The 27,806-nt window shown below is 50.2% G+C and overlaps 1 protein-coding gene and 1 long non-coding RNA gene across 3 annotated transcripts in view; one reads left to right on the plus strand and one right to left on the minus strand.

Moving 5' to 3' along the window:
* Positions 1–1,232: 1,232 nt before the first annotated feature.
* Positions 1,233–27,806, plus strand: part of LOC143933061 (uncharacterized) — a 154,442-nt gene continuing 127,868 nt past the window's right edge. Inside the window, exons 1-2 of the long non-coding RNA XR_013262989.1 lie at positions 1,233–1,355; positions 8,325–8,393. This is a non-coding gene — a long non-coding RNA (uncharacterized LOC143933061). The remainder of the gene's footprint in view (positions 1,356–8,324; positions 8,394–27,806) is intronic.
* The window catches only part of SLC2A1 (solute carrier family 2 member 1), a 131,089-nt gene continuing 124,310 nt past the window's right edge, over positions 21,028–27,806 (minus strand). For both annotated transcript variants that reach the window (XM_077455998.1, XM_077455999.1), the window contains exons 4-10: positions 27,158–27,398; positions 26,910–27,072; positions 26,630–26,817; positions 26,423–26,527; positions 24,953–25,054; positions 24,543–24,746; positions 21,028–24,441 (exon numbers count right to left, since the gene is read on the minus strand). In XM_077455998.1, the coding sequence (XP_077312124.1) occupies positions 24,238–24,441; positions 24,543–24,746; positions 24,953–25,054; positions 26,423–26,527; positions 26,630–26,817; positions 26,910–27,072; positions 27,158–27,398 (1,207 nt within the window). In that variant the 3' untranslated portion in view covers positions 21,028–24,237. The remainder of the gene's footprint in view (positions 24,442–24,542; positions 24,747–24,952; positions 25,055–26,422; positions 26,528–26,629; positions 26,818–26,909; positions 27,073–27,157; positions 27,399–27,806) is intronic.

The following is a 27,806-nucleotide window of genomic DNA, read 5'->3' on the forward strand; positions in this document are numbered from 1 at the left end:
AGGGAAGGAGACGCTCCCCGACCCCCCCAGGGAAGGAGACGCTCCCCGACCCCCCCAGGGAAGGAGACGCTCCCCGACCCCCCCAGGGAAGGAGACGCTCCCCGACCCCCCCAGGGAAGGAGACACTCCCCGACCCCCCAGGGAAGGAGACACTCCCCGACCCCCCCAGGGAAGGAGACACTCCCCGACCCCCCAGGGAAGGAGACACTCCCCGAACCCCCCAGGAAGGTGACGCTCCCCGAACCCCCAGGGAAGGAGACGCTCCCCGATCCCCCAGGAAGGAGACGCTCCCCGACCCCCCCAGGAAGGAGACACTCCCTGAACCCCCCAGGAAGGAGACGCTCCCCGAACCCCCCAGGAAGGAGACACTCCCCGAACCCCCCAGGAAGGAAACACTTCCCGACCCCCCCAGGAAGGATACACTTCCCGACCCCCCCAGGAAGGATACACTTCCCGACCCCCCCAGGGAAGGAGACGCTCCCCGACCCCCCCAGGGAAGGAGACGCTCCCCGACCCCCCAGGGAAGGAGACGCTCCCCGACCCCCCCAGGGAAGGAGACACTCCCCGACCCCCCCAGGGAAGGAGACGCTCCCCGACCCCCCAGGGAAGGAGACGCTCGCCCAACCCCCCCACCCGGGAAACCGACACTCCCCGACCCCCCCAGGAAGGAGACGCTCCCCGACCCCCCCAGGAAGGAGACACTCCCCGACCCCCCCGGGAAAGAGACACTCCCCGACCCCCCCGGGAAACCGACACTCCCCGACCCCCCAGGAAGGAGACGCTTCCCGACCCCCCCAGGAAGGAGACACTCCCCGACCCCCCCAGGAAGGAGACACTCCCCGACCCCCCAGGGAAGGAGACACTCCCCGACCCCCCAGGGAAGGAGACACTCCCCGACCCCCCAGGGAAGGAGACGCTCCCCGACCCCCCCAGGAAGGTGACACTCCCCGACCCCCCAGGGAAGGAGACACTCCCCGACCCCCCAGGAAGGAGACGCTCCCCGCCCCCCCAGGAAGGAAGCACTGGGAGGATGGGGAATTTATCCTATATAGATATATATATAAAATATAATGATCTCCTCCTCACTGTGACGTCTTCACTTACCTCTTCTTAGTAAAACGTCACTCAGCACCCCGTCCAATCACAATCCTTCCCGCGTTCACAGATCACTGAGGCGGCGGGGAAGGACTGGGATGAGAGGAGGGGCGGGGTCTCCGATCTACCGGCGCTGATTGGATGCGGCACTCCGTAAAGCGTCTGCCCGCTCTCTGCGGAGCTATAGCGGCCCGACACGTGACTTCCGGAGCCAATAGCAGGAGGAGGAATTGGCGGGAGGAGTGAGGAGCCGCGATGAGGTGACGCTGCCATCTTCTATGCGTGACCTACCTCCCCTCCCCTCCCCATCACCTACCTACCTACCTACCTACCCCCCCCCCCCCCCAGGACAGACTCATCCCATCCACCTACCTGACAGGACAGAGACACTCATCACATCCACCTACCTGACAGGACAGACACTCATCACACCCACCTACCTGACAGGACAGAGACACTCATCACACCCACCTACCTGACAGGAGAGACACTCATCACACCCACCTACCTGACAGGAGAGAGACACTCATCACATCCACCTACCTGACAGGACAGACACTCATCACACCCACCTACCTGACAGGACAGAGAGACACTCATCACACCCACCTACCTGACAGGACAGAGAGACTCATCACACCCACCTACCTGACAGGACAGAGAGACACTCATCACACCCACCTACCTGACAGGACAGAGAGACTCATCACACCCACCTACCTGACAGGACAGAGAGACACTCATCACACCCACCTACCTGACAGGGACAGAGACACTCATCACACCCACCTACCTGACAGGAGAGACACTCATCACACCCACCTACCTGACAGGAGAGAGACACTCATCACACCCACCTACCTGACAGGACAGAGAGACTCATCACACCCACCTACCTGACAGGACAGAGAGACTCATCACACCCACCTACCTGACAGGAGAGAGACACTCATCACATCCACCTACCTGACAGGACAGAGACACTCATCACACCCACCTACCTGACAGGACAGAGAGACTCATCACACCCACCTACCTGACAGGACAGAGAGACTCATCACACCCACCTACCTGACAGGACAGAGAGACTCATCACACCCACCTACCTGACAGGAGAGAGACACTCATCACATCCACCTACCTGACAGGACAGAGAGACTCATCACACCCACCTACCTGACAGGAGAGAGACACTCATCACACCCACCTACCTGACAGGACAGAGACACTCATCACACCCACCTACCTGACAGGACAGAGACACTCATCACATCCACCTACCTGACAGGACAGAGACACTCATCACATCCACCTACCTGACAGGACAGAGACACTCATCCCATCCACCTACCTGACAGGACAGAGACACTCATCACACCCACCTACCTGACAGGACAGAGACACTCATCACATCCACCTACCTGACAGGACAGAGACACTCATCACATCCACCTACCTGACAGGACAGAGACACTCATCACACCCACCTACCTGACAGGACAGAGAGACTCATCACACCCACCTACCTGACAGGACAGAGACACTCATCACATCCACCTACCTGACAGGACAGACACTCATCACATCCACCTACCTGACAGGACAGAGACACTCATCACATCCACCTACCTGACAGGACAGAGACACTCATCACACCCACCTACCTGACAGGACAGAGACACTCATCACATCCACCTACCTGACAGGACAGAGACACTCATCACATCCACCTACCTGACAGGACAGAGACACTCATCCCATCCACCTACCTGACAGGACAGAGACACTCATCACATCCACCTACCTGACAGGACAGAGAGACACTCATCACATCCACCTACCTGACAGGACAGAGACACTCATCACATCCACCTACCTGACAGGACAGAGACACTCATCACATCCACCTACCTGACAGGACAGAGAGACACTCATCACATCCACCTACCTGACAGGACAGCGACACTCATCACACCACCTACCTGACAGGACAGCGACACTCATCACATCCACCTACCTGACAGGACAGAGACACTCATCACATCCACCTACCTGACAGGACAGAGAGACACTCATCACATCCACCTACCTGACAGGACAGAGACACTCATCACACCCACCTACCTGACAGGACAGAGACACTCATCCCATCCACCTACCTGACAGGACAGAGACACTCATCACATCCACCTACCTGACAGGACAGAGACACTCATCACACCCACCTACCTGACAGGACAGAGACACTCATCACATCCACCTACCTGACAGGACAGAGACACTCATCACATCCACCTACCTGACAGGACAGAGACACTCATCCCATCCACCTACCTGACAGGACAGAGACACTCATCCCATCCACCTACCTGACAGGACAGACACTCATCACACCCACCTACCTGACAGGACAGAGACACTCATCACACCCACCTACCTGACAGGACAGAGACACTCATCACATCCACCTACCTGACAGGACAGAGACACTCATCCCATCCACCTACCTGACAGGACAGAGACACTCATCACACCCACCTACCTGACAGGACAGAGACACTCATCACACCCACCTACCTGACAGGACAGAGACACTCATCACACCCACCTACCTGACAGGACAGAGACACTCATCACACCCACCTACCTGACAGGACAGAGACACTCATCACATCCACCTACCTGACAGGACAGAGACACTCATCACATCCACCTACCTGACAGGACAGAGACACTCATCACATCCACCTACCTGACAGGACAGAGACACTCATCACACCCACCTACCTGACAGGACAGAGACACTCATCACATCCACCTACCTGACAGGACAGAGACACTCATCACATCCACCTACCTGACAGGACAGAGACACTCATCACACCCACCTACCTGACAGGACAGAGAGACACTCATCACATCCACCTACCTGACAGGACAGAGACACTCATCCCATCCACCTACCTGACAGGACAGAGACACTCATCCCATCCACCTAACCTGACAGGACAGAGACACTCATCCCATCCACCTACCTGACAGGACAGAGACACTCATCACATCCACCTACCTGACAGGACAGAGACACTCATCACATCCACCTACCTGACAGGACAGAGACACTCATCACATCCACCTACCTGACAGGACAGAGACACTCATCACACCCACCTACCTGACAGGACAGAGACACTCATCACATCCACCTACCTGACAGGACAGAGACACTCATCACATCACCTACCTGACAGGACAGAGACACTCATCACATCCACCTACCTGACAGGACAGAGACACTCATCACACCCACCTACCTGACAGGACAGAGACACTCATCACACCCACCTACCTGACAGGACAGAGACACTCATCACACCCACCTACCTGACAGGACAGAGACACTCATCACATCCACCTACCTGACGGGACAGAGACACTCATCACATCCACCTACCTGACGGGACAGAGAGACTTATCACATCCACTTACCTTTCAAATGGTGGGCGTCTTCTGTCGGTCGCATTGCTTGCAGGAGGCGGCCATCTTGTCTTCTTGAGGGCCACAGTGGATATCAGTTGCTCAGAGTGTGATGGGGGGTTATATACGGTTGTTATTTGGGGGGGGGTGTAGGTAGGTTATAGATTGTATGGAGGTGTGCTGGGGGGGGGGGATAGATTGTATGGAGGTGTGCTGGGGGGGGGGGGATAGATTGTATGGAGGTGTGCTGGGGGGGGGTAGAGTGTATGGAGGTGTGCTGGGGGGGGGGGGGTAGAGTGTATGGAGGTGTGCTGGGGGGGGGGGGGGGGTAGAGTGTATGGAGGTGTGCTGGGGGGGGGGTAGAGTGTATGGAGGTGTGCTGGGGGGGGGGGTAGATTGTATGGAGGTGTGCTGGGGGGGGGGGTAGATTGTATGGAGGTGTGCTGGGGGGGGGGGGATAGATTGTATGGAGGTGTGCTGGGGGGGGGGGATAGATTGTATGGAGGTGTGCTGGGGGGGGGGGGTAGAGTGTATGGAGGTGTGCTGGGGGGGGGGGGTAGAGTGATGGAGGTGTGCTGGGGGGGGGGGGGTAGAGTGTATGGAGGTGTGCTGGGGGGGGGGGGGTAGATTGTATGGAGGTGTGCTGGGGGGGGGGGGTAGATTGTATGGAGGTGTGCTGGGGGGGGGGGGGGTAGATTGTATGGAGGTGTGCTGGGGGGGGGGGTAGATTGTATGGAGGTGTGCTGGGGGGGGGGGTAGATTGTATGGAGGTGTGCTGGGGGGGGGGTAGATTGTATGGAGGTGTGCTGGGGGGGGGTAGATTGTATGGAGGTGTGCTGGGGGGGGGGGTAGATTGTATGGAGGTGTGCTGGGGGGGGGGGTAGATTGTATGGAGGTGTGCTGGGGGGGGGGGTAGATTGTATGGAGGTGTGCTGGGGGGGGGGGGATAGATTGTAGGAGGTGTGCTGGGGGGGGGGGGATAGATTGTATGGAGGTGTGCTGGGGGGGGGGGATAGATTGTATGGAGGTGTGCTGGGGGGGGGGATAGATGTATGGAGGTGTGCTGGGGGGGGTAGATTGTATGGAGGTGTGCTGGGGGGGGGGGGTAGATTGTATGGAGGTGTGCTGGGGGGGGGGGGGTAGATTGTATGGAGGTGTGCTGGGGGGGGGGGTAGATTGTATGGAGGTGTGCTGGGGGGGGGGGGGTAGATTGTATGGAGGTGTGCTGGGGGGGGGGGTAGATTGTATGGAGGGTGCTGGGGGGGGGGGGTAGATTGTATGGAGGTGTGCTGGGGGGTGGGGGGGTAGATTGTATGGAGGTGTGCTGGGGGGGGGGGTAGATTGTATGGAGGTGTGCTGGGGGGGGGGGTAGATTGTATGGAGGTGTGCTGGGGGGGGGGGGGTAGATTGCATGGAGGTGTGCTTGGGGGGAGGTTGTATGGAGGTGTGATGGGGGTAGGTTGTATACCGGTGTGATGTGGGGGTAGGTTGTATACCGGTGTGATGTGGGGGGGGGGTAGGTTGTATACCGGTGTGATGTGGGGGGGGGTAGGTTGTATACCGGTGTGATGTGGGGGGGGGTAGTTGTATACCCGGGTGATGGTGGGGTAGGTTGTATACCGGTGTGATGTGGGGGGGGGTAGGTTGTATACCGGTGTGATGGGGGTAGGTTGTATACCGGTGATGATGGGGTAGGTTGTATACCGGTGTGATGGGGGTAGGTAGGTTGTATGGAGGTGTGATGGGGGGGTAGGTAGGTTGTATACCGGTGTGTACACACAGGGGGGGTCACACGGCTGGTCTCGCAGGCTCTTCTCCTGTGATTTTTATCTTCGTTCTCTCTCTAGTGGGGGAGAAATATCCCGACAATCTCGGGGCACCATGTGTAATGAATTGTCATCTTATTGGATGAGGTAAGTATTTGATCACCTACCAACCAGTAAGAATTCCGGCTCACAAACCTGTTATTTTTTTTCTTTAAGAAGTCCTCCGCTCGGCACTCATCACCTGTATAGAAGACTCCTGTCCCCTCACACGCCGACCTCTCCACAGGGGCCGAGAGCTGTGGAAGGACTCCGGGGATAAGGGGGTAGACCCGCAGAAGGGTGGGGGGGCTACAGGGCAATAGACGAGCAGGTTGGTGGGAGGAGTGTTGGTGCGATGTTTGGAAGAAGTTGAAGATGTTGGTCAGTCTCCCTCGGTCTGGGGCTCCATCTCACCTCGCGGGGAAGGTGAGGGATCCGCCCAGAACTACACGGCAGGACATGAGGAGAGTTGGGGACCTCGGTCTCAAAACCATTAGTAATGCACCACACCGCCGGGGATGAAAATCCTGCAGCGCACGCAAGGCCCCCCCCCCCCCCCCCCCGCTGAAGACAGCGCATGTCCAGCCCGTCTGAAGCCAATGACCATCTGGATGATCCCGAGGAGGAATGGGTTGAGGTCACGTGGAACGAGTCTGTCTGATAATTCGATCGTGTGTGGGCTCCATCGGACCTTTTGCTTGCCAAAAATCCGGCAGACTTTAGGAATAGAACATGTTTTACATTTTCCAGCGGGACCGAGAAATCTCTGTCTGTGTCTGTGTCTGTGTCTGTGTCTGTGTCTGTGTCTGTGTGCTGGTCTGACAGACAAAAACCGACGCCAGGGCAGCTCCTGGCTATGAACTTCCTTATTGTAGTCGTAGGTCATCGCGGTCCGATCCATGGGACTTTGGCGGGATTGTGTGTCCGGGTCCGTTCAGTTGGGAAGACTGTCGGCCTCAGTCCGGTCCCGTGTACGCAGCATAAAAAGCATCTCGAGGTCTTGGAGTGGCCGGCCGGTCTCCAGACCTGAACCCAATAGAAAATCTTTGGCGGGAGCCGGAAAGTCCGTATTTCCCCCGCGACATCCCCGAAACCTGAAGGATGAGGAGAAGGTCTGTATGGAGGAGGGGCCAAAATCCCCGCCGGAGAGAGAAAACCTCCCAACAAAGGTCTGCCTACCAAATATTAAAGGGGCCTTCAAAAAGTCAGCAGCTACAAACACTAGCTGTACCCTGTAGCTGCTGACTTTTAATAAGGACACTTACCTGTGCAGCTCTGAGGCTGATCTGTCCGTCAGATCGGCGGCCGGCCCCCCCGACACCTGCCCCGCGGCTTTATTACCCGGTTCTTACTGCGGGAGGCGCTCTGTGAACGGCCCCCGTTGTGTCTTCGGACGCACACATGTCCCAGAAGACGAGACCGCCGCCCCAAAGAATTGAAGAGGCAGATTAGGAAGACTGCCTAGCAAACAGAGGTTTCTGGTGAGTGAAAACTTTTTTTTTTTTTTTGTTTTTTGTTTTGGCCGAGTTTTTTTTGATGTATCAAATATTTATCTCATCCAATAAAATGCTGATTAATTAAAAAATCACCATGTGATTGGTTGGATTTTGTCTCACAGTTGGAGAGAATGATATAAAAATCACCTCTACATGCTTTGTAAGGAGGAAAACCTGCAAAACTGGCCGTGTGTCCGATACTTGTTCTCCTCACTGTGGGGGGGGGGGTGTCCACAGGGCAGCCGCCATCTTGTTTGCTCCCCTTGTGTGTAATAGATGGTTGGAGGGGTTGATGGGATGTTAGTACAGTATGGGGGGGGGATAATAACTGTGAGCAGGAAGGTTATCCCTAATATCTAACCAGAGATCTATCATAGAAAGTATACTGAGATCACATGACACGCACGTGTCCCCTCCCCCCGTGTCTCATCTTCATTGTCTCCACTTACAGGACTCCTCCAAGATGGCCTTCAAAGACTTTCTCCAGCACAGGAAGTGTTCTCCATCCAATGCTGGCACAGTGAGTACCACCTGTACTGTGAGGGGCGATATACCAGGTCTCGGCACAGACCCCCCCCATACATTGTATACGTGTCAGAGTGTGTATATGTATATAATTATGTATATGGTGTGCAGAGGATCCATTCAGTGTTTGTAGTGGAGACTTGTGTACAATTGTAGATTATTTGCAGATTCTTTATAAAATTAAAGCGGCGGTACCCTTTAGAATGAAAAACATGATCATCAAATCCCACTGGAAAAAAAGGACGTCAGTTTTGTTTGGGAGGCGCGTCGCACGACCGCGCAATTGTCAGTTCAAACAACACTGCCGAATCGCAAAAAGTGCTCTGGTCAGGAAGGGGGTAAATCCTTCCGGGGCTGAAGTGGTAAAAAAAAGAATGCACCGGTGAGCTCGGCAACACCAAAAGACCCGGAAGACCATGGAAAACAACTGTGATGGGTGACCAAAGAATTCTTTCCCTGGTGTAGAAAATGCCCTTCACACGAGTTGGCCGGATCCAGAACTCTCTCTAGGAGGTAGGGTGTGTGTGTGTGTCAGTCACCAATCAGGAGACGACTTCACCAGAGTGAATACAGAGGGGTCACCACAAGATGTAACCATCGGTGAGCCTCAAACACAGGAAGGTCAGATTAGAGTTTGCCAAACAACATCTAAAAAATCCTTCACAGTTCTGGAACAGCATCTTCTGGACAGAGGAGACCGAGATCAACGTGTACCAGAGTGATGAGAAGAGTATGGAGAAGGAAAGGAGCTGCTCATGATCCAAAGCGCACCACCTCATCCGTGAAGCATGGTGGCGGTAGTGTCATGGCGTGGGCATGTATGGCTGCCAATGGAACCGGTTCTCTTGTATTGATGATGTGACGGCTGACAGAAGCAGCCGGATGAATTCTGAAGTGTTCCGGGTCAATGTTATCGGCTCATATTCAGCAAAATGCTTCAGAACTCATTGGGCGGAGCTTCACAGTGCAGATGGAGAGTTTAAGGGGGGAAAAAAGTGGAATGTGATGCAATGGCCAAGTCAATCACCTGACCTGAATCTGACTGACTGAGCGTGCATTTCACTTGCCGAAGACAAAACTGCAGGGAAAATGTCCCAAGAACAAGCAGGAACTGAAGACGGTTGCAGTAGACGCCTGGCAGAGCATCACCGGGGACGGAGCCCAGCGTCCGGCGATGTCTCGGCTTTCCACACTTCAGCCTGTAATTGACTGCAAAAGATTTTCAATCAAGTATTAAAAGGTGAAAGTTTGACGGATGATTGTTAATCTGTCCCATTACTTTTGGTCCCTTAAAGTGGGAGGAGCCTATACAAACCGTTGTAATTCCTACACCGTTCACCTGATTTGGATGTAAATAACCCCAAATTAAAGCTGAAAGGCTGCAGTTGAAGCTCATCTTGTTCATTTCAAATCCATTGTGGGGGTGTATAGAGCCAAAAAGATTAGAATTGTGACGATGTCCCAATATTTATGGATCTGCCTGTATAATCACACACATAGGTTGGACTTGATTCGTCTTTATTTCAACCTCACCAACTATGTAAATTTTGTAGGTAGGTGAGATATAGATAGATAGATAGATAGATAGATAGATAGATAGATAGATAGAGAAAGAGATTGTGTGGGGGGGGGGGGGGGGTCTCTTCTTCTTCTAGGGTTCCCTATCAGCACTCTTGGCTCCTCCCCCCACCAAATGCCCCCATAGTAGACCACTTCCTGTAGGATCACTCAGGCAGGCTCTCACTCTATTGACACAGATAACAGGACTCAGCCCCCCCAATACTTACCTGAACCCCCGTCTCTATCTAGTGATGTCCATAAGTGTTTCGGCCATCTGAGTTGGCTGAGATGCAGCGGCACCATTGGCTCCCGCTGCTGTCAATCAAAGCCAGTGAGCCAATAGGGAGAGGGGCTGAATCGCAGCCCTGTGTGTGACTGGACATGGAGCTGTGACTTGGCTCAGATTCCCCCATCACAAGCTGCACAAGAGGGAGGGGCATAACATGTTGTGTTTTTTTTATAGAAAATAGAAGAGACTTTACAATCACTTGAGGAGGTTTGAGGTGTTTGGTATCTATTTCCTCGCTGTGACCTCGTCTTTTATATTTTGACAACAATGTGGGTAGTTTATTGCGTTTGTTTGCCCTAAACCTACATTTAGTGTTGTGTGGGATGGAGATTTTATATATATATATATATATATATATATATATATATATATATATATATATATATATATATATATATATATATATATATATATTATACACAGTGGTGTGAAAAAGTGTTTGCCCCCTTCCTCATTTCCTGTTCCCTTGCATGTTTGTCACACTTAAGTGTTTCGGAACATCAAACCAATTTAAACAATAGTCAAGGACAACACAAGTAAACACAAAATGCAATTTGTAAATGAAGGTTTTTATTATTAAAGGTGAAAAAAAATCCAAACCATCATGGCCCTGTGTGAAAAAGTGATTGCCCCCTAAACCTAATAACTGGTTGGGCCACCCTTAGCAGCAACAACTGCAACCAAGCGTTTGCGATAACGTGCAATGAGGCTTTTACAGCGTCCTGGAGGAATTTTGGCCCACTCATCTTTGCAGAATTGTCCTAATTCAGTTACATTAGAGGGTTTTCGAGCATGAACGGCCTTTTTAAGGTCATACCACAACATCTCAATAGGATTCAGGTCAGGACTTTGGCTAGGCCACTCCAAAGTCTTCATTTTGTTTTTCTTCAGCCATTCGGTGGTGGACTTGCTGGTGTGTTTAGGATCATTGTCCTGCTGCAGAACCCAAGTTTGTTTCAGCTTGAGTACACGAACAGATGGTCGGACATTCTCCTTCAGGATCTCTTGGTAGACAGCAGAATTCATAGTTCCTTTTATCACGGCAAGTCTTCCAGGTCCTGAAGCAGCAAAACAGCCCCAGACCATCACACTACCACCACCATATTTTACTGTTGGTATAATGTTCTTTTTATGAAATGCAGTGTTCCTTCTACGCCAGATATACTTGACACACACCTTCCAAAGAGTTCCACTTTTGTCTCATCGCTCCACAGAATGTTGTCCCAAAAGTCTTGGGGATCATCAAGATGTGTTGTGGAGAAATTGAGACGAGCTTTGATGTTCTTTTTGCTCAGCAGTGGTTTTCTCCTTGGAACTCTGCCATGCAGGCCATTTTTGCCCAGTCTTTTCCTGATGGTGGAGGCATGAACGCTGACCTTAACTGAGGCAAGTGAGGCCTGCAGTTCCTTGGACGTTGTTGTGGGGTCTTTTGTGACCTCTTGGATGAGTCGTCGCTGCGCTCTTGGGGTAATTTTGGGCGGCCGGCCACTCCTGGGAAGGTTCACCACTGTTCCATGTCTTCGCCATTTGTGGATAATGGCTCTCACTGTGGTTCGCTGGATTCCCAAAGCTTTGGAAATGGCTTTATAACCCTTTCCAGACTGATAGATCTCAATTACTTTCTTTCTCAATTGTTCCTGAATTTCTTTGGGTCTCGGCATGATGTGTAGCTTTTAAGGATCTTCTGGTGGACCTTACTGTGTCAAGCAGCTCCTATTTAAGTGATGCCTTGATTGTGAACAGGTGTGGCAATAATCAGGCCTGGGTGTGGCTAGAGAAATTGAACTCAGGTGTGGACAACCACAGTTATGGTATGTTTTAACAAGGGGGGCAATCACTTTTTCACACAGGGCCATGATGGTTTGGATTTTTTTTCATCTTTAATAATAAACACCTTCATTTACAAATTGCATTTTGTGTTTACTTGTGTTGTCCTTGACTATTGTTTAAATTGGTTTGATGTTCCGAAACACTTAAGTGTGACAAACATGCAAAGGAACAGGAAATGAGGAAGGGGGCAAACACTTTTTCACACCACTGTGTGTGTGTGTGTGTGTGTGTGTGTGTGTGTGTGTATGTCTGTATGTATATATACTTTTTTTTTTTTTCTGAAATGTAGGGTTTCCTGGACCTTTGTAGTAATACGGTGTATGGAGATGACGGCGATGTGATCGTCTCTTAGACTCGGGTCACACTGCAGCGATGCAGGAACCCTGTGAATCGCAGGTCTCCCGGCTCTATGACAACTTCTGAGTGTCAATGAAAAGTTAATGAGACCCTCAAGTCAGTTCACAATTTTGCAGTGCGAACTGCAAATTTGAAGAGGAATCCGATGGTATAAGTGTTTACAGCCATGCCATCCACTTCTGCTGCGGCCCAAAAACAAGATCCCGTGCCAGTTTGATCCGAATGCTTTGCAAATTCAGCAATACTATCTGTATGGCTGAGCTCTCATGGCACAGAGATCGCAGGTGATTTGCTGTCTATTGAATGTCAGACATCGCCCCCGTAACAACCGGCCCCAAGTCCTTTTTTTATTTATTTTTTTCCCCTATTGCATATCTGGTTGTCACATGACTCGGCTCTTTCCCAGCCTGCCTGCAGAGAAACATAAGTATCAGGAACTTCTAGTCCTCTGCCGCCGGTCACATGATTAGCCTTTGGTATACAGACTAAAATACTTAATAATAATTTTTCAGGAAAAGTGCTCATGGGACTATTCGAATAACGCCAAATATAAAATGTACAAAGTTTATTCCAAGTTCAAGCTTTATACCAGACCTAATAATGGAATAAATGACATAATATAAAGATGGGAGATTTGGAGATACAAGAGGATGATAATTAGGCAGAAATGGCATTTATTAATGTAGACAAATAAGTAAATGAAGGATCTCTATGGGTTTCGTAAAGCATCGCTCACTTCTTCAGGAGACGACCAACCCATGTATCTGTGTAGCAACCATGTCCTAGTAATAATAGGAAACATTAGCCTCATATGGGTGGGAAGTACAATCTCGCCACATGGTAGACTTAACATATAAACAGTTGTTCAAGAAAAAAACAAAAGAACGTTCCAACAGGGCAGGGACATCCCTGTACATTCTCATCACAACCATCCAGGGGAGCAGGTCTCTGCCTCTCGGTGAGCTCCACCCTTCCTCTACCAGACATGTAGTGTACTCGGGGCTCCTCTCCTCTGGGCTTGTCACTGTCGGTGAGCTCTGCCCTTCCCACCCCAGCTATGTAGTGGTTACTCGGGGCTCCTCTCCTCTGGGGCCATCACTGGCAGTGAGCTCTGCCCTTCCCATCCCAGACATGTGGTTTACTTGGGGCCGTCACTGGCAGTGGGCTCCACCCTTCCCATCCTAGGCATGTATTGTACTCAGGGCTCATCTGGGGCCGTCACTGGCAGTGGGCTCCACCCTTCCCATCCTAGGCATGTATTGTACTCAGGGCTCATCTGGGGCCGTTGCTGGCTGTGAGCTCCGCCCGTCCCAGATATGTAGTGTACTCGGGGCTCCTCCTGGGGGCCATAACTGGCAATGAGCTCCGCCCCTTCTAATCCCAGACATGTAGTGTACTCAGTTCTCCTCTGGGCCTGTCGCTGAGCTCCGCCTTTCCCATCCCAGACATGTAGTGTACTCGGTGCTATCCCAGACATATAGTGTACTTGAGGCTCCTCCTGGGGCAGTCACTGGCAGTGGGCTCCGCCCTACCCATCCCAGACATGTATTGTACTCGGGTCTCCTCTCCTCTGGGCCCGTCGCTGATGGTGAGCTCCTCACTTCCCATCCCAGATATGTAGTGTACTTGGGCCTGTCACTGGCAGTGGGCTCCACCCTACCCATCTCAGACATGTATTGTACTCAGGTCTCCTCTCCTCTGGGTCCGTTGCTGGCAGTGAGCTCCACCCTTCACATCCCTGGCATGTAGTATACTTGGGGCTCCTCTGGGGCGGTCACTGTCGGTGAGCTCCGTCCTTCCCATCCCTGGCATGTAGTGTACTCAGGGCTCCTCCTGGGGCCGTCACTGGCAGTGGGTTCCACTCTTACCATCCCAGACATGTAGTATACTCGGGTCTCCTCTCCTCTGGGCCCGTTGCTGTCGGTGAGCTCCTCACTTCCCATCCCAGACATGTAGTATACTTGGGGCTCCTCCTGGGGCGGTCACTGTCGGTGAGCTCCGTCCTTCCCATCCCTGGCATGTAGTGTACTCGGGTCTCCTCTCCTCTGGGCCCGTCGCTGTCGGTGAGCTCTGCCCTTCCAATCCTAGACATGTAGTGTACTCCCCGGGCTCCTCTCCTCTGGGGCTGTCGCTGAGCTCCGCCCTTCCCAGACATGTAGTGTACTCCCCGGGCTCCTCTCCTCTGGGGCCGTCGCTGAGCTCCGCCCTTCCCAGACATGTAGTGTACTCCCGGGCTCCTCTCCGCTGGGGCCGTCGCTGGCAGTGAGCTCCGCCCAGTGCCAGTAGGGGGTATCTCTGGGGATGTATGATCGGTCTTAGTTTTACATTTATTCTGCCCTCTGATGTAGTAATAATAATGAGTGTTTGTGTGATGAGGGGGGGGGTGTCACTGAGGGTGCAGCCAGCCATTGAGGCTCTTCTCCCATATGAGTTCTCACTATAGGCTCCTGTAGAATGACAGCTGTCACATGTCTTACCTATTCCAGGAAGAAGTCCTCTGCGGCCATAGTACAGACTGTTCATACCGCGCTCCGCTATCTCCCCCGCTCAAGGACGCTGTGATTGGGGGAGGGGTGGAGATAAGTTTTTATGGTTGTTTTGTAATTTACAGCAAAACTTCAACAGAACCAAAAAAACAGATCAGATGCTGTTCTGCTACATTCTGGGAAGATGGGGGGGGGGGAGAGAGAATGTGATTGGTCTCTGGAAAAGAACATCAGTCCAAATTTTCATTGGTGGTAGTCTTCATCCAGAGGAGGTTTCTGTCCGATCTCCTGGCGGGATCTCCATCTTGCAGGGGGGGTATATAGCCTGGGGGGAGGGGGGAGATGCCTCCATCTTCTCCTATGGAATCAGATGAACATAGAAAACCCACGAGGGAGAGTAGATCCAAGCCTGAGGACACCATGACTGATGCTGTATACTCTGCTTGTGGGGCTGGGAAAAAATACATTTGAATCGAGTTGAGAGGTCAAATCTAATTCAGCAAATCGATTGATTGATTTATTTTCACCAGGACTGCTGACACTGCGCCGGTCCTGAGGAGCTGCGGGCAGGAGTTTTTAGGCGAGGCCGCGTCTTCCGCCTAGTCTGCGAGGCTGGATGCCGTGGACTAGGCTAAAGCCGTGGCCTCCCCTAAAAACTCCTGCCTGCAGCTCCTCAGGACAGGCACGGTGTCCATCAAAAAAAAACTTGATTCGAATCGAGGGGTTTGTTGGGTTTTTATTTTTTTATTATTATTACTATTATTTATTTTATTATTTTGAGAAAATCGCCCAGCTCTATCTGCTTGTTGAGTCTGCACATCCTGCTGTCTCCAGGATTGACCCCCTAAAATCTCCCAAACCTGCTGGGGCCACACCTTGTCCAGTGACGGCCCTCATCATTGTGAGCTCTTCACTCCTCCAAACGATGTGCTCAGCAATATATCCTATAGAGCACCGGTCTCCTACAGAAATGGGTGGTCCCTGTGCTGGCCCTGGAGGATCACCCCGTATTCAGAGATCAGAGGACTTCTAACTTACCAGTAAAATGTGTTTCCTGGAGTTTAGGGCACAGATGTGTGTGCCTCTCCCTCTCCCTCTCCCTCTCCCTCTTCCCTCTCCCTGACATCCCAGTCATAGTCCGGAGGGTTCAATATTGAGTTGGCCCTTTGCAGATATAACAGCTTCACCTCTTTTGGGAAGGCCATCCACAAGGTTTAGGAGGGTGTCTATGGGAATGTCTGACCATTCTTCCAGAAGAGCATTTGTGAGGTCAGGCACTGATGTTGGACGAGAAGGCCTGGCTCGCAGTCTCCACTCTAATTCATCCCAAAGGTGTTCTGTATGGTTGAGGTCAGGATTCTGTGCAGACCAGTAAAGTTCCTCCACTGCAAACTCGCTCATCCGTATCTTTATGGAGCTTGCCTTGTGTACATTTGGTGGAGGGGGATTATGGTGTGGGTCTGTTTATTCAGGGGTTGGGTTGGCCCCCTTAGTTCAGTATACCAAGACATTTTGGGCAATTTCATGCTCTTAACTTTGTGGGAACAGTTTGGGGACGGCCTCTTCCTGTTCCAACATGATTGCCCACCAGTGGAGGAACAGGAAGAGGCCGTCCCCAAACTGTTCCCACAAAGTTGAGAGCATGAAATTGCCCAAAATGTCTTGGTATGCTGAACTAAGAGGGCCAACACCTGAAAAAACAACCCCACACCATAATGCAGGGATCTCCCCTCCTGAAGTATCGCTTCTCTACATTATAGGGGTATATAGAAGGGTCGCTCTGCTCTGACTCAACTCTTGGGGGGATGGAGTATTCTGCATGTCTGGTAAATCACTGATTCTTTGCGCTATATGAACTGTATGGCTTACTGTGCCTTCGAGGTTATTCTGCTCCTCAGCCTCTGGAGGGCAGTAGAGTCCTTGCTATGTATAGTCACGGAGATGTATGGCGCCCAGGTCAGGGGGAGAATTACATGACTAGTTGACACCTCATTACTGTGTACACAGTTCATGTGCCGCCAGCATTCCACGTATCCGAGGAGAACAAGAGTGGAATTACAGAAGATTTTTACATGTCTATGGACAAAGATTAGACCTTACGTTGTACCTCCATGGAGTATTTGTTGTAATGAAAGAAGCATCATCTTACCCAATACCCCTAGACACAGCAAAGTCTTCTTGGGGCAGCGGACTCCTTTTTACCCCATCCTTATCCATGCACGTCTCTGGGTGGGAAAAGGTCCATTGAGCTCCTTGGTGAATAGTTCTGTTGAGTTTTGATATGAGGTCAGTGCAGATGAATGAACGGCTCCGCTGCCCATGTCTCTGAAGAAGCTTCTATGGCTGATATCACATGGGCTTCAGCCGGTATAAGAGGCATGTGAACAGCTTTGTTGAAGCATTTAAAGTCCCATTCGGCTCTGTTTTCTAAAATATTGATTACAGATCCATAATGATGCTGATTGCCACTTTAAGCATGCTACTAGCAGGCTTCAACACTACTTGAAGCTTTTTGAAAGCCTGCTAACAAGCATCAACAAAGCTTACTGAATGCTCTGCAAGTGCTTTTGTCAAAGCTTGCCGTATGCACTGCTCTTACACAGGCCTTATAGTCCATCTTTACATCTCACAATACTCTAAGCCCTTGTACACATGATCGGAGATTCCGACAACCAAATCCGTCGGATTTTGTCCGAAACTGTTGTATACACATGGTCGGACGAAGTTGTCGGAAAATCCGATCGTTCAGAATATGATGATGTTATTTCGTTACGACGGGACTACGTTCAGGCTAGTAGCCAATAGCTTTGATGTAGGAATTTGATCTGAGCATGCGTGGCACTTTGTCCGATCGGAATTCTCTAGACATGATCGGAGTATGTCCGATCGGAGCATTTTGTCTGAAAATATTTCCGGCAAGTTTGAAAATTTGGTCCGACGGATATTCCGAATACGGAATATCTGACAAAACGCTCCGATCGGACACATTCCGTTGGCATCTCCAATCGTGTGTACAAGGGCTAAGACTTGCTCGTTTCTGCACAGGTCACTTGCCAGGGTGACCTGTGCTCCGGCCCCCGCACCTGCCAGGGTAACCTGTGCTCCGGCCCCCGCACCTGCCAGGGTAACCTGTGCTCCGGCCCCCGCACCTGCCAGGGTGACCTGTGCTCCGGCCCCCGCACCTGCCAGGGTGACCTGTGCTCCGGCCCCCGCACCTGCCAGGGTGACCTGTGCTCCGGCCCCCGCACCTGCCAGGGTGACCTGTGCTCCGGCCCCCGCACCTGCCAGGGTGACCTGTGCTCCGGCCCCCGCACCTGCCAGGGTGACCTGTGCTCCGGCCCCCGCACCTGCCAAGGTGACCTGTGCTCCGGCCCCCGCACCTGCCAAGGTGACCTGTGCTCCGGCCCCCGCACCTGCCAAGGTGACCTGTGCTCCGGCCCCCGCACCTGCCAAGGTGACCTGTGCTCCGGCCCCCGCACCTGCCAGGGTGACCTGTGCTCCGGCCCCCGCACCTGCCAGGGTGACCTGTGCTCCGGCCCCCGCACCTGCCAGGGTAACCTGTGCTCCGGCCCCCGCACCTGCCAGGGTAACCGTCAGTACTTAACAAGCTGGTTGGTGGGAGCCTCTCTAGTGCTATAGCTACTAGTCTTGGAGCCTGACCATGACAAATTTATTTTCTGCAGGGTAAAGGGTGTGATTAGGAAGGTAGAGGGAAGATCGGAAGCAGAGTATTATCTGTACAGTATAATATCCCAGTGGTGGGTGTAATTTCGAAGGTAGAGGGAAGGTCGGGGACAGTATTCTCTGGAGTGTATGGCATTGTGGTGGGTGTGATTAGGGAGGAAGGTTGAGAGCAGAGTATTTTCTAGAGGGTATGATATCCTGGTGGTGGATGGCAGGAAGAGTGTAATTGGGAAGGTAGAGAGAAGGTCATGAGTGGGGTATTTTTTTATTTTTATTTTCTTTTGGAAGGTATGATATCCTGGTGGTGGGTGTAATTAGGAAGGTGTGTGTGGGGGGGGGGGGGGAGAGAGAGTATTGTCTGGAGGGTATGATATCCTGGGGGAGGGTGTAATTAGGAAGGCAGAGAGTAGGTCGGGGGCAGGGTATATATATATATATATATATATATATATTTATTTTTTTTGGAGGGTATGATATCCCAGTGGTGGATGGCAGGAAAGCTGGGAGCAGAGTATTTTCTGGAAGGTATGATATCCCCGGGGTGGGTGTAATTAGGAAGGTAGAGAGAAGGTTGAGGGCAGAGTATTATCTGGAAGATATGATCTCCTGGGGGTGGGTGTAATTAGAAGGGTAGAAGGAAAGGCAGGGGCAGAGTATTTTCTGGAAGGTATGACATCCCGGGGGTGGGTGTAATTCGGAAGACAGACAGAGGGGAGAGCTGGAGCAGACTAATTTCTGGACAGTATATCTCAGGGATGGGTGCAATTAGGAAGGTTGAGGGAAGAGTATTATCTGGGGGGTATGATATCCTGGGGGGGGGGGGGGGGTGTAATTAGGAAGGTAGAAAGAAGGTCAGGAGTGGAGTATTTTCTGGAGGGTATTATATCCTCGTGGTGGGTGTAATTAGGAAGGTCGGGAGCAGAGTATTTCTTGTGGGTATGGTATCCCAGTGGTGGTTATAATTAGGAAGGTAGAGAGTAAGTCGGGAGCAGAGTATTTCTGATGGGTATGATACCCCGGTGGTAGGTGTAATTAGGAAGGTTGGACGCAGAGTATTTCTGGTGGTTATGACATCCGGGGGGTGGATGTAATTAGGAAGGTAGAGAGACCGTCGGGAGCAGAGTATTTCTGGTGGGTATGGTATCGCGGTGGTGGGTGTAATTAAACAGGCAGAGGAAAGGTTGGGGGGCAGAGTATTTCTGAGGGGGGTGTATGTAATTAGGAGGGTAGAGAGGTCGGGGTGGAGTATTTTTGGTGAGTATGATATCCGGGGGGGGGGGGGGGGGGGGGTGGTGTATGTAATTAGGAGGGTAGAGAGAAGGTCGAGGGCAGAGTATTTCTGGTGGGTATGGTATCGCGGTGGTGGGTGCAATTAAGCAGGCAGAGGGAAGGCCGGGGGGCGTAGTATTTCTGGTGGGTATGGTATCCAGAGGGGGTGGATGTAATTAGGAGGGTAGAGAGAAGGTCGAGGGCGGAGTATTTCTGGTGGGTATGGTATCGCGGGGGTGGGTGTAATTAAGCAGGCAGAGGAAAGGTTGGGGGGGCAGAGTATTTCTGGTGGGTATGATATCCAGGGGCGGTGGATGTAATTAGGAGGGTAGAGAGGTCGGGGGCGGAGTATTTCTGGTGGGTATGGTATCCGGGTGGGTGGGCGGGTGTAACTTGGAAGCCTTCTATTTTGTGGAGACTCTAGTTGTCTACCATCGTTAGCGCTGGTGATTCATTTACGAGGCAGTTGGGAGGAGCCTTGTGTTGGATAGTTGACTGTTTCCCTGTAAAGGTCTCTGGGGAAGTCCCAGTTCTATTTATTCTTCCATCATTCTTCCGTACACGAAGGTCTAAGGACCAGTCTTTCCAGTTGTATTGGGTGGGTATGCGCTCAGTGCTCGATGAAGCTGGATGCACACTATACAATTGTCTTTAGATTTAAGAAAACCATATAATATGAGGTCAAACCTTAAGTTTCAATTTTGTATGGGATCAGGAAGGCTTTTTCACTATGTGGTTTTGGTAAATCTAAAGGAAATCAAACAACAAAAGTTGTTGTGTGTGTGTGTGTGTGTGTGTGTGTGTGTGTGTGTGTGTGTGTGTGTGTGTGTGTGTGTGTGTGTGTGTGTGTGTGTGTGTGTGTGTGTGTGTGTGTGTGTGTGTGTGTGTGTGTGTGTGTGTGTGTATATATATATATATACAGAGGTTCCTGGTGTAGGGGGTGTCTTACCCATGACTCTCATCATTGTATCCTGGAAGGAGGTGAAGATGGACGTACGGTTAAATGAAACAATAAAAGAAAAATGTTGCAGCTTCCCAGTGATTGGACCCGGCTCTCCTCAGTACCGCCCCCTCTGGCCATCGATTTATCACACACACATTTTTTACTTGTTATTTTTATTTTAAGAGGTTTGTGTTACAAACTCACAATAAATAAAAAAAAAAAATCTATTTAATAACAATAAATGAAATGAAAGTCATGAGTACTGACTATACCCTGTGACAATAGACATAGACGCACATACACACTGACAAACACACTGGGATTATATAAGTCCATCGATCGATACACACTGATTCACTCCTGGCTTGCGCCCCACAACAACATTGTGTTCTACAAGTTCAGTATACAGACAATGGCATTACAGTACATTGAACGGAGGAGGAGAGATGGCTGACGATCGGGCCTTGTGAAATCCAGGAACTGACAAAGCGATTGCACGTCAGGCTGTTTCACCGTGAAATCTCTTTATGATACGCGGGTTCAGTATGAGGAAACGTGATTACTGCTTCATGCGAACGAGTCACTCATCAGTCCCAAAGTCTACAACCCTTCATAGCAGGAGAACGAATGTTCCCTCATCGGTCATAGAGCCTAGAAGCCTTCATAGCAGGAGAACGAATGTTCCCTCATCGGTTCTAGAGCCTAGACGCCTTCATAGCAGGAGAACGAGTGTTCCCTCATCGGTCGGTCATAAAGCCTAGACGCCTTCATTGCAGGAGAACGAATGTTCCCTCATGGGTTATAGAGCCTAGAAGCCTTCATAGCAGGAGAACGAGTGTTCCCTCATGGGTTATAGAGCCTAGAAGCCTTCATAGCAGGAGAACGAGTGTTCCCTCATCGGCTATAGCGCCTAGAAGCCTTCATAGCAGGAGAACGAGTGTTCCCTCATGGGTTATAGAGCCTAGAAGCCTTCATAGCAGGAGAACGAGTGTTCCCTCATCGGCTATAGCGCCTAGAAGCCTTCATAGCAGGAGAACGAGTGTTCCCTCATGGGTTATAGAGCCTAGAAGCCTTCATAGCAGGAGAACGAGTGTTCCCTCATTGGTTATAGAGCCTAGAAGCCTTCATAGCAGGAGAACGAGTGTTCCCTTATGGGTTATAGAGCCTAGAAGCCTTCATAGCAGGAGAACGAGTGTTCCCTCATCGGCTATAGCGCCTAGAAGCCTTCATAGCAGGAGAACGAGTGTTCCCTCATGGGTTATAGAGCCTAGAAGCCTTCATAGCAGGAGAACGAGTGTTCCCTCATGGGTTATAGAGCCTAGAAGCCTTCATAGCAGGAGAACGAATGTTCCCTCATCGGTTATAGAGCCTAGAAGCCTTCATAGCAGGAGAACGAGTGTTCCCTCATCGGTTATAGAGCCTAGAAGCCTTCAAAGCAGGAGAACGAATGTTCCCTCATGGGTTATAGAGCCTAGAAGCCTTCATAGCAGGAGAACGAGTGTTCCCTCATCGGTTATAGAGCCTTGAAGCCTACATAGCAGGAGAATGAGTGTTCCCTCATGGGTTATAGAGCCTAGAAGCCTTCATAGCAGGAGAACGAGTGTTCCCTCATGGGTTATAGGGCCTTGAAGCCTACATAGCAGGAGAACGAATGTTCCCTCATTGGTCACAGAGGCTGGCTGCTCTGCAGGAGTTTTGTCAGTACGAGGAGTGCAGCCTCCGTGGTGACCCAGCAGCCATCTTGTATATATGTACACAGAGGAGAATTCACGTCCATCTCATTGGGGAATGGTCTATTGTGACCGTGCCATACAAACATAAGAAGATCATCGAAGACAATAAAAAGCATTACATTAATAAAAGTTACAACTAAAAAAAATTGACCTCTACATTGGTTGACCTACTGTGCAAAAACCACGTGGAGTGACTACAATATTAATATTTACAGTACAGCATCAGGTATACTTTACACCTGTCTAATAATACCATCCAAAAAAAATAGATATATTTATATATATACCTATAAATATATATATATATAAATATGTTATACACTATACAAAGAAATGTGTTTCTGCCTGTGGCTAAGTCAGGAAGGCAAGCCCAAAGCGCAGGGAGAGGAATTGCTAAGGGAAGGCTGACAATGAAAATAATATACCGTCATGAAATACGGGAATGGGGAGCTCGGGAGATCTCAACCTGCCTCTTGACCCACACCAGACTGATCAATAAAAGAGGACTATCACTACCAGGAGGCCTAGGATGATGTCAGCAGAACCGTAATATAAGGCAGGGCTTGTCTATCTCCATGTGGCTGAGGACATGTGGAAGGGGCGCTCTGCAGGGTCACAGCCATCGTAAAGTATTCAGTGCTGCTGCTTACAACCCCCAGTGCCAAGGGGGAGCCGCCTTCCAATGTCCTGTACTAGTCAGTGCTGGCTGACCTCTCCCCACCGCCCAGCAGTGTAGAGAAGAGTCATCAGTGCAGTCCATCTACCACCTCCCCTCACCTGAGGACAAGCGGAATCTCGGCATAGCCCCTCATGCCGTGCCGACCTGACTGCTGGGCAAAAGCCACCGATCACACGAAGGAGTGTTTTGTACCTGGCAAACGTTACACATAAATGGAATGGCAAATCTCCACATCTGTACCATCAAAGCCTGCTTTGGATAATTTGTAGAATGATAGGACTGTTGTGGAGAGAAGTGACTATGTAAAATTTTAGCAAACAGAGAGCTGTAAGGACTAGGCACTGCGATTGCTGAAAGGCAGACATGTTCTGTACATTGCAGGTGAGAATATACATACATTGCATCAGTGCTGGTCCCGTTCTGAGATCAGGCATTAGAATAAACCTTCCTTCTCAATGTCTCCACCACTAGCCAGTGTTAGGAAAGTATTTGTAGCCCCATAATTGATGTAGATCATGCTCTTCTCCTTCCCTCAACAGTCACAGAAAAAAGTTTAAAAAAAATGCTACTACAGTACGTAAACAGAGTCCATGTTGGGTGAAGGACACCCCATTCCCTGCCTAGTGTTGCCAGCCCTATATCTCATTCTGTAAAACATTCTGTTATAAGGAAAGCACAAAGATCTTCTTTCCTTTCTCCTTTATCTACCCACCTTAGGCCAGTAAAAATGCCAAGAACACTAGATCTACCCTGTGGTTATTCAGAAGGTTTGAAATGCAGTGAGCAGGATTGTTTGAAGAATGGTTTTCTGCCTAGCTGTGCCTCCCTGAGGTGCTGGCAAAGATTTCAGGTGGAGGCCTTGTTATGCTGAACATAAACTAAACTGATGAGCCTTTCCCTCTCGCTCTTCTCACCCCTCGTCCCCCTGCACCACCAGTACTCTATTGGCAGACGACACAGGTAGAGAAGGAGAGGGAAATGCCCAGAGGTAGGTGTTGCAGGTGAAGGGTTACACTTGAGAATCCCCCAGACTGTGTAATTCTTCTGGAGAAGTATTTTTATCCGTGTTTCTTTCCTCGCCGTCCTGCCTGAATGCCGAGGCGATCTCATCAAAGGTCCGTCCTTTGGTCTCTGGCACTTTGAAGAAGGTGAAGATGAAGAAGAAGATGAGCAGTGCAGTAAATATAACAAAGACATAGGCACCAGTGAGTTTCTGCAATGGAAAGAAAAGCTGGTTAGAAGAATGTCCTTGGAATACATTGACCTTCTCATGTTCACTGACATCGTAATGGAAGCCAATTGTAAGTCACTCACCTCTACATACTGGAAGCACATTCCCACAATGAAATTTGATGTCCAGTTGGAAAGTCCAGCAACGGCAATAGCTGCAGGTCGGGGACCTTGGCTGAACAATTCTGCCACAATAAACCATGGGATGGGACCGGGTCCAATTTCAAAGAATGCCACAAAGCCGAAGATGGCTACTATGCTGAGGTAGGACATCCCTGACACACTGTCCTATAGAAAACAAATGAGAGGGGTTAGTCCTGTCCTTGTACAATACTGAGAATAGCTGTGTCAGTAAGGGGCTTCCATCCAACTAAATATAGCGCCTATAAGCAGGCCAGGAACCGCTCTACACCGCTTACCAAAACTACAACATAGACGTTTGCCTGAAATTATACATTACTATTCCAGTTTGTATTGATGCACCGGACACTTACCAGCAACGCCAGGGCAATGGTCATCAATATCGCACATCCAGCCATGCCGCCCAGTCCGATGAGATGCAGTGTGCGACGGCCAGCTCGCTCCACCACAAACAACTGAAAGACAAAGGAAACCTCATCGTTCATTTTATTCACTTCTACAAATATCACAAATATATTCTCTGATATTGTTATCTCAGTATATCTAACTTCCACAAAGATTACAAATCATCATAGATACAGAAGAGTGACGGCAGAACAAAGACCAAGGGGTCCATCAAGTCTGCCCATTTAAAAAAAAAAAAAAAATGATCTAAAAAAAAAACGTATTTATTGGCGCCGCTGGATTACACACAGCCGCCATCTCCTGTGTATCTGGTGCTCAGTCACACATGGCCCCGCCCCCCTGGCCCGGCATTGAACCACTGTTCTGTCCATCATATGAGCCGGGCGGCACTGTGAGTGACTGAGCGTTGGATACACAGGAGATTGTGGATCTATGTAATCCAGCACTGGCGAGGCTGCAATGATCAGCAACGGTGAGTCTGCAGAAGGGCACTAAACAGGCTGCAATGATGGGCATGGATCAGGCTGCATTGATGGGCATGGATCAGGCTGCAATGATGGGCATGGATCAGGCTGCAATGATGGGCATGGATCAGGCTGCAATGATGGGCATGGATCAGGCTGCAATGATGGGCATGGATCAGGCTGCAATGATGGGCATGGATCAGGCTGCATTGATGGGCACTGACCTTTATTTAAAAATGTGAGGGTTTTTTCCTGAAACTTCCCTCTTAAGGTGCGTGTTATACTTATTCTAATTTCTTTAAGTATAGATCGATGTTTGTCCCAAGCACTTTGGGGGCAGTTTGAAGTCACTTACTGTTGACTGAGGCACTACCTCTGCTGGAAGCCTATTCCAAATATCAGCTACTCTTTCAGTAAAAAAGATACAATTTAGGTTTAGTGTTGAACTTTCCTTCTGCTAGTTCGAAGTCATGTTCTTCATCTTGGCTTCATATTGACAATCCCGCCCTCCTGAAAACTTGAGGGGGTTAAAGGATTCGGTCGTGTCCATACTTTCCGTTCTTTCCTCCAGACTGGAAGTATTAGGTTCCTGAAGTCTGCTCCTGATATGTTTTATCCCCCACACCTTCCAACCATCAACCAGACTTATGCCTGGCACACACAGCAAGTTTTTCTTTCATTTAACCCAGTGGGCGCAGCAACAAAAAAACTGAGGAGCTTTCTGTACTAACTATGCGATGTTAGTATAGCAATCTTCCCGCTGTTCCCCACCCCCCACACCAGAACACGCTGGTCAGCACTTTCAGCCATTGACTGAGGGCGCTGATCTGTGGAATGTTTGCTTGTTTCTCTGTACCGGCTGATTTCGGGCGATATTCTGCTTTAGGAAATTTTATAGAATCCTAAAAAAAATCAATGATGTGTATGACAGAAAATTCTCTGCATTTTACTCACCGAGACAACCGTAAATGCGGTGTTCACAATTCCAGCCCCGATAGTGGCGTAGACTGGCTGCTCAACTTGAGCTTTTTCAAAGATCATCGTGGAATAGTAGAAAACCTGAAGCAAGAGGAAAGCCATACATTAGAGATTACATGTCAAATTATGCAGGAAATGTGGAATCTCATGTAACAAAACACGGGTCATGAGTGTAGCCCTTACCGCATTAATACCGGAAAGCTGCTGGGAGAGTTGAAGGACAATAGCGATTAAGATGGGTTGGCGATAGAGTGGTGAGCGGAAAAGCTCCAGAATAGTGACCTTCTTTTCCCTCATCATCTGGCGACTTTCCTCCTTCATCTCCTGCATGTCAGCAGTAACATCTGTGGTGCCTCTAAGCTTCTTCAAAACTATAGGAAGGAGAGGAGATGTTCTCAGTTGTGGTGGAGACTGCAGGTAGTGAAACATTTTGACTTGCGGTGTGAGCAGTTTGGTTACTCACCACTTTTGGCCTTATCTTCTTCATTGCGATTGATGAGCAGAAAGCGAGGACTTTCAGGGCAGAAAGGTAGGGCTGCGCACTGGACCAGTGCAGGTACAAAGATGCATCCCAGAAGTAGAGGCCACAATGAGTCGTTGCCCATGATCTGCTCAAGCCCAAAGATCTGTGAAAATACAAGGAGAGGTTACTGCCAGCCGCTCTTCATGGAAAGGATTGTCCCCATATAGAACAGTCTTATTGTTACTTACTTGGGCAATCAGGATTCCAACCACGACACCCAGCTGGTGCAGTGTACCCAGGGCACCTCTTAGGGATGTAGGGGCGACTTCTCCAACGTACATGGGAACAAATCCAGTAGTCAGACCACAGTACAGACCAATCACAAACCGGCCAATAATTAGCATCTCGAAGGAGTACGCCATCTTGGAGAAGCCCATAAATATAGCAGCAATGAATGCCAGGATGTTGGCGATCAACATGGAATTTCGCCTGTGGACAAGGGCAAAATACAAGCTTAGTTCTCCCTCTGTAATAATACATAGATCCCCCACTTTATATATAGTCAGATATCTGATCAGTCTATACGTTATTTCCACAATTCTTCTCTTCTTGGTGGCTTCCCAGTTATAATATTTGGGGTTTCTCAATAATAGAGGACAGCCAAGAAAAGCTTTTAAGTGTTTATAGATTGTTGCGGAGCTGCAAATCCATCCACACTCCGTGTCTTCCTTCCCAATATTTTGTTTTCAGCTTTCTTCTGTAAAGTTCGAATAAATGTACCCTGCAGAGTAAACCTCTATGGATTACAGTACAAGGCCGGGAGGACAGTGGCCTTCATAGAGCTGCCTCAGTTATTATTAGAATCTCCTGTCTGTTGGGAAACCCCGAGGAGCAGAA

The sequence above is a fragment of the Lithobates pipiens genome, unplaced genomic scaffold (assembly GCF_037356315.1).
Source record: "Lithobates pipiens isolate NorthernLeopardFrog02 unplaced genomic scaffold, aLitPip1_a1.2 Scaffold_27, whole genome shotgun sequence".
Lineage (NCBI taxonomy): Eukaryota > Metazoa > Chordata > Amphibia > Anura > Ranidae > Lithobates > Lithobates pipiens.